General features: G+C 58.4%; 1 protein-coding gene across 1 annotated transcript; it reads right to left on the bottom strand.

The window, feature by feature from the left end:
- Nucleotides 1-239: 239 nt before the first annotated feature.
- On the bottom strand, nucleotides 240-11,059 carry NANOS3 (nanos C2HC-type zinc finger 3). The gene is made up of 3 exons (XM_023246151.2): nucleotides 10,936-11,059; nucleotides 2,516-4,695; nucleotides 240-575 (listed from the first exon to the last, which is right to left on the bottom strand). Exons 2-3 carry the CDS (start codon nucleotides 3,009-3,011, stop codon nucleotides 508-510), a joined length of 564 nt encoding a protein of 187 aa, XP_023101919.2. The 5' UTR covers nucleotides 3,012-4,695; nucleotides 10,936-11,059; the 3' UTR covers nucleotides 240-507.
- Between the last annotated feature and the right edge of the window lie 1,376 nt (nucleotides 11,060-12,435).

The following is a 12,435-nucleotide window of genomic DNA, read 5'->3' as shown; positions in this document are numbered from 1 at the left end:
AGTGCCGTGCTCAGGTGCTGGGCTGTCACCCTGTGGTGCCCACTCCCATTCCTCAGCATAAAGCAAGCTCACCCCAGCACTCCAGGATGAACCAAAATCCAAATAACAGTTGGGGAAAGTGGGGGTCAGAGTAACATGTGGGGGCTGAAAGATGCAGTGAGAATAGAAAAGAGGTGCCCCATCCCCTCTGGAGCTGTTCACACTACCTTGTCCCAAGACCTGGCCTCTTCTGACGCTGATCCATTCATAAGCATTTATTGAGTGCTGAGTGGGTGGCCAGTGCTGGGGAGGGAGGGCCAGGGTGACTGACGGCCACCTCCTTCCTCATGGGGGGGCTCTTTCAGCTGTGCTCCCAGGCTCTGCTCTCTTAGCCAGGCCTCCAGGCTGGGGGAAGGGCCCAGGGGCAGGTCCTTGCAAAGTGGACCTTCCCCAAAATACATCTTCCATCGAGCTTGGGTCCCCACACCCAGGGGAAGGCAGCATCTCCATCCTCCCTGCACCAGTCTCCTAGGCAGAAGTGGAGGGACAGCAGGAAGAGGGTGAAGGTCCAGAAGACTTCCCAGCACCTTTGGAACCTGGATTTTAAAAAGCGGAGGGAAGGAGAAAAACGATAACAGGGTATGATTCAAGGCTCTCAAAGTCCTGGTTCAAACTTCAAGGCTGCCGGGGCTCTGGCGCCACCTGGGGGCCGCTCCTGGAATAGCATCCCTGTGACCGCCAGCTCAGGACAGCCCAGGGTGGGACCCAGAGCTGGATACCAAGCCCAGAAACTCCCACTCTGGCTGGCTGCGCTGCCCCCTTGCGGCTGTAGGGCTCTGGGACTCCACATTTGTTACACCCAGAATGTTACAGGAGGCTGGCCTTTCTGCCAGTATTGCGGTGAGGGCTGCTCCACCCCACCCTCCAAACCTGGGGAGTTTTCCTATTCCCTCCCACTTAAGAAGGGAAAAAAAGCAAATTCTGAGGCCATCATTTCTATGTGCCCTCGGCTTCCCCCATTTCCCAGTTGGACTTCACTGCATCTCTTGGGGAATATGGTCTTCTCCTGGAGGGACTTAACTCTTTGGACAAATGTTCCCTGCACAGCTTCTGGGGGTGAGGGTGAGATGGTCCCGCCCAGTCACTTCCCTCAAGGAGCTCACACTCTGATGGAAGAGGCTATACCCACATCGGGCACCCAAATGGGCAACAACATGGCCCAGTCAGACCTGCCTCTTCTGTTAGCCATCTTCTGCAAAAGCAATTAAAGTTGCTAAAACGATTTGTTTTAAAACCCCACAGGAGCTGAGGCCTTTCACATCTGTAATAACTGCTGCCACGTAAACTCAAACTACACCAAGCCTGCGGCCTGCCTGGTCCCTGGCCTTCCTGCCTGGCTGGGAGCTCGTTAGAAATGCAGGTGCTCAGGCCCCACCCAGACCTGCAGAAACGGAATCCACATTTGATGATCGCTATGGGGTGACCCATGGGGTGAGCCAGGCAGTGTGGGGCCAGTTTAGGGAGGCTTCAGCCAAAGCTCTCATAAACTTATGCCCCCGCTGCCCTCCTGAGCTGATCCACACACAACCTGACGTTTCCCTGGATGCTGGGTCTCTCCCTCCTTGCTGCCTTGACACCTTTGCCTGGAGGACCAGCCTCCTTCTTGCCTTCTAACACTCTGAAATCTGTCCCGACAGTCCAGTCTACCACGGTCCAACATACTGTTAACATGCAGACCTGGTCTTGCCCCTTCCGTGGCTCCCTAGTACCCAAGTCCAAGATTTATAAGGCTTTTGTGCTGTTCCCCCAAGTCTCTGACACCTCTTCCACCATACATGCACACGCATTCTGTCCCAGATACATTAACTTCTCTGGGTTCCTGAACAAACTCCAATGCCTGGGCCACACTTCTCAGCACTCCATCAAACTGAATTAGACTTTCAAAAGTCACTTCCCCCAGGAAGCCCTCCTGGACCCCTCCATCCGGATCCAGGTGCTTCCTCCAGACTCTCCCATTCAGCACTCATCACACTCTCTGAAATGCCGCTCTCCCATCTACATTTTCACATCGCTGACCCAGCCCAGCACTCAGCACAAAACAGACACCCAAGCTATTTGGCGAAAGAGTGAACAAAGGAGGAGCATGAAGAAGCCAGGGTTCAGAGACGCTGAGAACTTCTCTCAGGCCACACAGCTCCTAAGTGCCAAGCAGGACTGGAGCCCCTGCTATACCTAACTGCAGATCCCACTACTAGTCCCCACAGCCTCCCCGACAGATCACGCCATGCCTGGAAAAGAAGGCGTTTCCCACATGGGCCCAAAGAGGGAGAGTCTTGCCCAGGCCACAAGTTAATCCCAGCCCCAGTTTACTCACATTGGGCAACACTTCTAGAATATTGTTCTAAAGTTTCTACACAGATCATCTCCCCCCGCCCCTCTAAAGTGGGTGCTTGGGCTAACCCCACTTCATAGAGGCCCCGAAGGACTCAGCCACAGCCTGGGGCAGGTCCCCTCCACAGCGGGTCTCCCCAGCCACCTGCACAGGCCGCCGCCGCTGCTCCCGCGCCCGCTGCTCCCGCGCCTGCTGCTCCTCCTCTGCGATGCCCCGAGTCCTGCATCCTCGCCTTATCAGGCCGGGATACCCTCTTGCCAGCTGAGTTGCGGGTGGTATAGCTGTAGACGGAGGTGTAGCCCTGGCCAGTGAGCGGGCAGAAACGACGGGTGTGGGCACGCTCGCGCGTAGCGCCGCACTGAGGGCACACGTAGTCACGAAGGATGGGACACAGCACCCGGCCGGCCTCATCCTTGAGCACATGGGACTGGTAGATGGCCCGGGACTCGCCGTTGTGTTTGCAGAAAGAGCACAGGCGTTCAGGAGCTGCTGAAGATTCCGGGCTGGGCCTCTGACCCCCAGGTCCTGGAGCTGGCTGTGGCTGGGGGTCCAGCCTGGTCTCAGGCTCCCCTTCCCCACGCAGAGCCCCGACCAGGCGCGCCAAACCCAGGTAATCCGTCCATAGGTTGAAGGTTCCCATAGCTGGGCAGCGTGTGTGCCAGGTAGAGGGGCAGAGAGAAGAAGCCTTGCCTGCCCAGAGCTCCGCTTTCTAACCCTTCCTCTGCCCCTCCCTTCCCCTCTGTGGAGCCTAGGAGTCTGGGCTGTCAGTTCCCTCCTTATACCTCCAAGGAAGTGTGAAGGGGGAGGAGCAGGCCATGGGAGGTTCCTCATTGTCACAGGGGGGCTTGCTGCCGCTCCCCCATAAAGGCACCTGCCAGGGGATACATGGTCTCTAGGTGGGCTGGGGGTGATGGGGAGTGACAGGACACAGGCTGCAGGGGGCACCCACAGTTGGGAGCCACCCCCCACACAGAGGGGCATGGGGAGGGCTACCCCTGCCTACCCCTCTTGGAGGCCTGTGAGGCCAGCCAGTCCTGCCCCACAGGGAGACGGGGAGGGGAGGGGGAAGCCCCACCCCAAAGACAAGCACCGATGTAGTCAGTAACTTAGTAACTTGTGTCTTCCTTCCCCTGGGCTGGGGGAGGAGCCGGGTGCCCCTGGGCTCTTTGGGGAAGGTGGGGAGCTGCTGATGCTCTGGCTGTCTCTGGAAGGGGGATGGTGCCTGGTTCATGGGGAAGGCCAAGGATCAAGACCCCCAGCTCAGGGGTCCCTCAGGGAGCTTTCACACCTATTTCAGTGGAACCACTTTCATGGATGAACACCCTGAGGTATGAGGCCACCTGCCCATACTTCACAAAGACAACACAAAAGCCAGTCTCCCCCATCCAGTTACCATAGCCCCTAAGGCTAGGTGCTGGCCCTGGGGTGGACAGGAAGTGAGAAAACATTATGGAGGCAGCAGAGGCACAGGCTGGGTTAATGGAGGGGGGGACCCCCCAGCACCTCAATCCCCACCCACTCCCTCAAATGAGACCCTCAAGAGGTACCCAGGTGGGGCAGAGACTCGGCAGATGAAGGGATGAGCAGGCACCGAGGTGCTAAGTGGGCAACCACAGGTAAAGCAGAGGTCTGTGGGTGCTGGGCCCAGGACCTAGACACAGAGAAGAGGGGCTCTGCTGCCTGCCCATCCCATTCATTGGTTGACTGACTCGTTCAAGAAATCCTAGTCCTGAGTCCTCTGGGAACAGGGCTATCCCATCAGAAAGGTTTTCCAGGTGCCTCCCAACTCCCCTCACTCCCCTGGATCTATTCCCCAAATCAGGCCTGTGTCCATAAGGATCCCAGATGCCAACCCTCCCCAAGGGGTGAGGAGCTGAGGTCAGGGCATCACGTGAGTGGGTCTTGTCCCCTAGTCCCTTCCCCTCAGGCTGTGTCCGGCCCAGCCACAGTGACATTCATCCCTCGGTGGGTCTGGCCTCCGTCCTCACAACCCACCGACAACAATGAATGTTGATTGTGACCTTCGCTGTGGCCTAAAGGAGGGGATGCCCAGGCTGGATCTGGGAGCTACCCCGGCCCTCCAGATATAGAAGGCAGGGGTCATGATGGGTGGATGGCAGTTCCAGGCCTCGGGGTCCACTCAACGGTCGATGGTTTGCCTGAGCTGCCCAAACTCACCGACAGGTTGAATGTTCCCCCAAACCCTTGGCAACTTCTCCAGGGGGGGCAGGACTGGACAGTGGGGTCGGGGCAGGAGAGGCTGGAGGGGGTGAGGGGCCTATTAACTCAGTAATTCAGCAAGCAGGACCTGTCTGCTCCAGGACCTGGAAAAAGCACAAGATAAATATAAATAATAACTGTAGATATTTACGTAGGCTTTGCTACACAGAGGCAGCAATACTGGGCGGTGGGCTTGTTTCTCGGCGCATCTACTCAAATCATCCTCAAAACGGTCCTGGAAGGTGCAGAGGACTCCTATTTGTCAGTTGGGAGACTGAGGCCAAAGGGCACCCACTGCTAGTGAGAGGCAAAGGAGGGATTCCTAGTGGCCCCAAGAGGTCTGGCTGCCAGACGGTTATTGCCCCAGGACATTGATGCAACAGCGATAAACAAGTCATTTTAATACAATGTAATACCTTCTGTGAGCTTCACTGTGTTCCCCCACAAGGCAAGACTGTTTATGAATCACAACAACCCCAGGGGGTTGTTCCTCTTTGCAAATTTGGGGCTGGCAGTAGGGCCACTTGGTCCACCTGACTGCGGAGAATCCTGAGGACTGGAGGAGAGACCCCCCCCTGGCCATCTGCCCCCTTGATGTGGGGGTACAGGGTCGCTCACCCTGGGGCTTCAAAATAGGCATCAGTCAAATCCCTGCTCAGACTCCCAACTGCACCAAGATGCTGCCCCCTCCCCATTCCCAGTCCCTCCCTCCAGGGGCCCACAGATTTGGGCTCCCACCCCCTCAAGGTCCCCCACCCCAACCCTCCATGCGCAGTCTCAGGAAAAGCCACCTCCAACCGGGGTCTGGGGACTGCCTGGGGAGAGGCCTTCAAATGTCCAGTCCCTTCTCAGTTTACTGGGAAATACTGAGGGGGTCAGGGATCCCAAGTGTGCTGAGCTTAAGTTAACCCCAAAACGCCCCTTGTCAAAGGTGGACTGAGCCAGCACAACTCTCCAAGCCAGGTCCCCAGATCCCTACCCAGAGCCAGCCCCCAGAGACCCTTGCACCCACCCCGGCCCCTCCCTAAAGCCTGACTCTGAAAGCCCACACTCCTATGGCCAGTTCCCGGGACCCGTCCTCTGAAGCCCACCCCCAAAGTCATCCCTCATAAAACCACCTTCAAAGCCCATCTTCAAAAAGCCCACATCCTCTAAGCCCTGCCTCCACACCCCGCCCTCTGAACCCACCCCTTCTGGCACCCCATATTCCAGCTTCAGGAGCACCCAAGGCCACTAAGCCCCACCCCTCAGTCCCGCCTCTAAAGTCAGCCTGCCTAAACCCCCATATCCCCGTCCCTACAGAGGCCCCAAGGCCACCCCCTTGAAGCCCACGGTCCTTAAGTTCTGCCCCTGTAGGACCTGTCCCCAAACAGGAAGCCCTGGGAGGGGATCCTGGAAATGCTCGCTCCTGTGAAATTCCCCTACTTCATGAAGCCCCTTCCCTAGAGCCCACATTCTTGACCTTGGCCAGGGATCCAGCCACGTTCCCACACCAGACTGGAGTTCAGAGTAAGGAGCCCTCCCCCACCACCCATCAATCCAGCCAAAAGGGCCCCATTCTGGGGATAGTTTGAGGGCCCCCCTTTACCAGGCTCAGGATATCTAGGCCCTTCTGAGAGAGCCATGTGAGGTCTCCTGCAGTGAAAATCAAGGTCCTAAAGAACAGAATGCCTAAAACTATGGGGGAGAAGCATGGTTCAGGAAGGGAAGTTTATAATAATAATGCTTTACCTACACCACTATTATTAGGATACCCATTTTATCGATGAGGATGGTGAGGCTCTAAGAGTTTGGAACAGAACTCACCCAGGTTCCTCAGAGGCTTTGTTTGTGACGATGACTATGGAGCTAGAATGAGGGGTCACCTGGCATAAGGTACTGGGCACAATGGTGGGGAGACTCCTCAAGACACCCTTTTCCTTCTGTGTCTCCTCTCTGACTTGATTCCTTGAGGACTCTGACCTTGACCTACCAAAGAGGGACGTCCCTAAAGGGGTTGTCTCCAAGACAAGTTAAGGACCATCAGAGGGTGCCTGGTCCGGAGGGTCAGAGCCCGGGTAGGAAGGCAGGGTTTCCAGCCAAAGGAAGGGGTGGGAGGAAACCCAAAGCCCCTATAGGCCCTATGGAGGAGGGGTTGCCTGGGGCTTACCCTGGGTCTGCCTGTCTCTCTGTCCATGGTGGTCAGTGCAGGCTTCTGCCCTTGCCCTTGGTGTCTGTCTGGGTCTGACTGTGCCCCTCATGGGCCAGTATTTGTCTGGATCTCCTGCTCTGTGTGTGCTCCTGTCTGTTGCTGTCTGGGTCTGCCTGTGTGCGTCTGCCTCTTTACATCTGATCTGTTTGTTAGCCTATCCCCTCCAAGTCTGGGTCTGGCCCTTGGTGAGGGTTGGCTCTGCTCTGTCTGCATCTCACTCTCTGGACTTGGGGCCCTTGGGGAGGTGGGAGAGCGGAAGCTGACCGTTCCTCCCATCAAGCGTCCTACGGCTTTCTGAAGGGCCAACTGGGCTTCCATCTGATTTTTTTTTTTTTTTTTTTTTTTTTGACAGAGAGAGAGAGAGAGAGAGAGCGAGCTTGCACGGGGGAGAGGGGCAGAGGGAGAAAGAGATAATCTTAAGCAGCCTCCACGCCCAGCACAGAGCCCAACACAGGGCTCCATCTCCCAACCTTGGGATCATGACCTGAGCGGAAATCAAGAGTCAGATGCTCAGGGATGCCTGGGTGGCTCAGAAAGTTAAGTGTCCGACTTCAGCTGAGGTCATGATCTCATGGTTAGTGAGTTTGAGCCCCGTTGTCTGGCTCTGTGCTGACAGCTCAAAGCCTGGAGCCTGCTTCACAGCTTTTGTGTCCCCCGACCCCCTCCCTGCCCCCTGCCCCTCCCCTGCTCATATTCTGTCTCTCTCTCTCTCTCTTTCAAAAATAAATAAAACGTTAAAAAAAAATGGACTGAGTTCAATGGACTGAGCCACCCAGGCATCCCCCTATCTGACTTTGAAGCCCAGCAGAGTGAAGATGGGGGGCTGTTTCCTACCCCAACCCCAGACCCTGATGCAAGGAAGGAGGACTTTTCAGGGCCATTTTAGCCCTCATTCTCCCTCTTCCTGTTCCTTAGTCCTTGGGACAGCACCCCTCTCCCCCCCAGCTCCCATCCCAACTGGGAGGATCTGTCTAGGCAGGGGGTTGGGAGTGATGGGTGAGGGGAGCCATCCCAAAACCACACTGACCTGCCCCCACACCCACCCTCACCCTGAGCTCCAGGAGGGCAAGGCAGCAAGGCAAGGCAGCTGGCATGGGTCTGGGGGTCAGAGTTGGAGGTGAGAAGTCCCAACAGAACCAGATGGGTAGAGACGGAAGGAGGCAGGTCTGTCAAGCTGAAGAACAGGGGTCAGGGGCACGAGGTCAGAGGTACAGGGCTTCCAGAGGGTGTCTGGCAGCCTGCACGTCTTTGTGCACCCCTCTCTGTATGTCCATGCGAGTGTTCCTGGTTGCACGACCCCGTATTTGCTCCAGTGTGCACGTGTCCCTGTGTGTGTGCCCTTGTGTGTGTGGATAGACCCTGGTGGGGCACGTGCAGGAGGAGCTGGTCAGGGCCTGGCTGACAGAGCCCATTATGGAGTGTGTAGCAAAAGTGCACTTGGAGGTCCCCAAGTGGAGTCCCATCGATGGCCCAGGCTGTGTAGACTGGAGGGAAGGGGACTCCTCATCTCCCTGATACCTCCATGACCTCTCAGGTTCCCACCTGCCCTCCCCATGGCTTCCTCTCCACCTGCCCGCCCTTTCACACAGGGTCCTCGGCCAAGGGGCTCATCTGTCCCATCAAGACCTGGGGGCAGCCAGTGGGCTGGGACCCTGGGCTTCTATCCCAAGGCTACCAGATACGGGGCCAGAGATGGAGGAGGCAGAAGGGTCCAGCTTCTCCGGGGCTAGGGTGGGAGTGGGGGGGTGGGGAGGGGGAGGGGCCTAGGCAGGTCGATGGGAAATTCAGACACTTCTAGTGAGGTTCATGGTGCAGGGTGACCCTGGGTCTGGGTCAGGGTGGACTGTGCCTGCCAAAACTCAGGCAGCAGCTACCAGTGGACCTGTAACTGGGGGTCTGCAGTGGGCTTGGGCTCCTAGCTACTCTGCTGGGCTATTCGGGGGGTTCTGTGGGTGTCTGTATATCCAGGTGGGCGTGTGCTGTAGTGGGTGGCTGTCTACGCCAGCGGTGTCTTTGTGTCGGCACAAGTGTCGGCACTCCCGTGGGCTTCTGTTTGTGTGTGGATGTCAGTATGACTGTGGGTGTGTGTCAGGCTAATTGTGAGTAACTGCAGGTCGACGTGTGAGCCAGCGTGTGTGGGTGTCTGTCGTCTGTCAGTGTCACTGGGGGTGACTGTAGTCTGTGTGTCATCTGATCATGGTGCCCCCCGACCGCCCTCACTAAAATGTCAGCTCCAGGAGGACAGGGATTTTGATCTCTTGCATCCCAGTGCTAGAACAGTGCCCGGTACATAACAGATGCTCAATAAACAAGTGTTGGCTTTACATCCAGGTGACTGTAGATTTCTGCTTGTCCCTCTGTCATTTTCCCGTGGGTCTGTGGGCCATTGCGCGTGTGTTATTCTGTCTGTGTGTTGGTACCGTAGGTGTCGAAGTGTATAATCAAGTGTTAGGGTAGGTGACTATAGGTGTAGGTACTGCTGAAGGGTTCCCATCTGTCTGTGGGTGACGGTGTCATAATGGGGGTCTAGGAGGTCAGTCTTACCATGGGCCACCGTGTGTCCTCACGTGCAGGTGTGTTACTGGGGATCTGTACGTGTGTACGTCACGATTATGATGGCCTGATGTCAGTGTCCACACAGGCCTCATACCAGCTGTGTGTGTGTGTGTGTCCAGTCATCTGGGGGACTGCAGATCCTTGCTTGGGCTGCCACGTGGATGTCTACATTGTGTACGTGTGTCTGCTCCAGTGCTCATGGATGGTGGCATCTATCAGTACATGGGGGGGGGGGGTTAAGTATTTGTGGTAGTCATGGTTACCCTGGGTGACAGCCTGCGGGTGCCTGTGCAACACTGAGCATCCGGGTGTGTGTGCGCGTGCAGTAGAGAACTGTGTGAATGTCCACGTTTTAGGCAAGGCGGTGCCTACACTGCGGCCACTGTCGGCGATGGCTGCATTTTTCAGCGTAGCAATGTTTTCCAGCTGTCAGCCCTGCGCGTCTTCGTCATCGCGGGTGATGTGTGTGCCCACGTGGCAGTGTTATCGTGAGTGACTGTGTGTGCGAGTGTGCGGATGACTGTTCCCGCAGGTGATGGGAGTAACAATAGGGATGATGTATGTCCACGTATAACGTGTGGATTGGGAGACTTCATCAGGGATTTGGGAATATCTAACTGTGGCTCCGTAAATGTATCTGTGAGTAGTCCAGGGCAGGGGGATGGGTGGGAAAGGAGATGGGGGGCACTTCTCAGCTCCTATCAGCCAATAAGAGGCCTTCATCCCCCCACCCTCAGCATGCCCACCAGGGCGAGGTCCCTGTGAAAGGGGTCCTGTCGCTTTAAAAAGGCTCCCCGGCAGTGGGATTCTGGGCCATTTTTCCCTTCTTCGGCCAGTTTTGGAGGGCGTGTTCCTGTTAGTAAACCTTGGCCCCAGTAAATACCCTGCAGCCTCCGCAGGTAATGACAGGCCGGCGGGGAGCCCGCGGAGGACGCCAGGGCTCCTGCAGGCGGCGCCGCTGCAGCCGCGGGGCCACGGCCACAGCCAGGCCCTATGGGCCCCCCCCCTCCCCCCCCCCCCCCCCGCCGCCCGAATCGCGCCTGGATCGGTCTCCGCAGGGCCCGCGCAGGCCCGCGCGCCCGTGAACTTGGCCGGGGGCGCCTTCCCGAACGCGTGCGCCGGACCTGAGCTTCTCCCAGCCCTGGATATCGGAGGCCCCCACCCGCTCTGCGCCCCCAAGAACAAAGCTCGCCACCGCCCGGCCCCGGGGCCTCCCCGTGGTCAGGTGTCGGGCGGCCCAGGCACCGCTGCCCCTACGCCCCCCATCATGCAGCCCCTCCCGGCGGGGGCATCTCGGCCTGCCCTCCCCCTCGGCGGCCCAGCCTCGGGTACTTGAGGGCCTGTCCTCTTTAGGGCGTCTGGTCTCCCCGGCTCCCCTTCTCGGGGAAGGCGAGATGCAGAGATGCCGCCGGGGCCTCCCCGCCCCCCTTCTCCAGCCTCCGCAACAATGGAGGGCCGGGCTGCAGAGGCCAGGGCGCCGGCCCCCGGGCCGCGAGCAGGTGCGCGAGGGGGCCGCAGCCGGGTTCCGCCGCCGCCCCGCCCCGCCGCGCCCCCTCCCCGCGGGCGGCGCCCCCGCCCGCCTGGCGCCCGCGCTCACCTCGTTTTGGGCCGCGGCCGCGTCGCCCCTCTTCTTTCCAAACCCGCCCGGAAAAGCCCCCTGAGCCGAGGCGCCTGCACGGGAAATTGCATTTCGGCGGCTCCCGGGCTGGGCGGGGGGGGGCCCCCCCAGGCCGCGGGCCGGGGGAGGGGGCCGCGGGGCTCCGGCGCCGGCTCGAACCCGCGGCCGCCGCCTCCCGCCCGCCCGCCTGTCTGTCTCGGTGACGTGCCCGCGCTCCCCGCCGCTGCCGCCGCCCCCTCCCTCCTCCCCGCGCCTTGCCGGGCGGTGGGTCCGGCGGCGACCGTGTGTGCCCCGAGGCCTCCCGCCAGGCGCACCGGGACGCACGCGGGATACCCATGGGGCGTCAGGACGCAGCTCCCGGGGCCCGCGCGGGGGACACGGGGGCGCGAGCGGGCACACGCAGGGACCCAGACGCACGTAGACCTCAAAGGCGCACGGGGAGCACACGCGCACAAAGGCACGCGGACCACAAACACAAGGAAGGGTGTGCAAGGGGTTTCCAGACACACATACCTGCAGGAGGGGATGTCAGGACACGCGGGGACACCGGGGCACCGGCCACACGAGGATGTCCATAAAACTGAGCTACACAAATAGGCCCAGGGAGCACACAGACACATGCAAAATACAGACACATCGCTTCCACAGGACAGGATTGTTCAGAACTGAAATATAGGTAGAGAGGAGCCCAGGGGCATGCACAGAGAATACCAAACGGGCACATACACAGACTCACCTCGAAGGGATGGCCACAGAACACACACAAGATACACAGACATACAGGGATACACAGAGAACCAACATACCTCCCCACCCACCAGGTGCAGTCATGGGAACACCTGGAAACACAATACCCCAACACACATGGATATACACACAGAATAGGACCACATCTATAGAGATATGCCAGGCACACACAGTCTCAGGGACACACACAGACACACAAAGTTCACAGACACACAAATATATGCGCAATGACTCATGTACAAAGGGCAGAGGCATGCTAGAATTCATAAAACCAACAGTCATACCCACACACACACACAAAAAAAACCAGACAGGTCCCCAGGGCGCAGGGGTCCATAAGGACACAGTAAATACAGGGATATTTGGGGACACGTGTACCTCTGACCATCTGGCATAGACATGCACACAGGCCAGATACACAGGCCACATACAGAAGATAGACTCAAAAGTTATACACAGGTCGGGGCGGGGTCCCCTCATCACCTAGAGATGCTTACATGGAGCTCCCCTGTTCCCTCACATACACGCACATCAGGTACACAGGCACACCCGGCAGGAAACGGACACTCGCTGAGACTCCCACCAGGGATCCACACACAGGTATCCCCATATACTCCGAACACACACTCAGAGTCCCTGCCTGCTGTGGCCATGATGGCTGCTGGTTGGTGGAGGGAAGTCACCTCACCTCAGGGACCGTGAGGGAGCCAGGCGGCCTCCCCATGTCCAGGG

Source organism: Felis catus, chromosome A2, assembly GCF_018350175.1.
Source record: "Felis catus isolate Fca126 chromosome A2, F.catus_Fca126_mat1.0, whole genome shotgun sequence".
NCBI classification, from domain to species: Eukaryota; Metazoa; Chordata; class Mammalia; order Carnivora; family Felidae; genus Felis; species Felis catus.
Note: the sequence above shows the minus strand (reverse complement) of the source record. Positions and strands in the feature narration are given on the sequence as shown.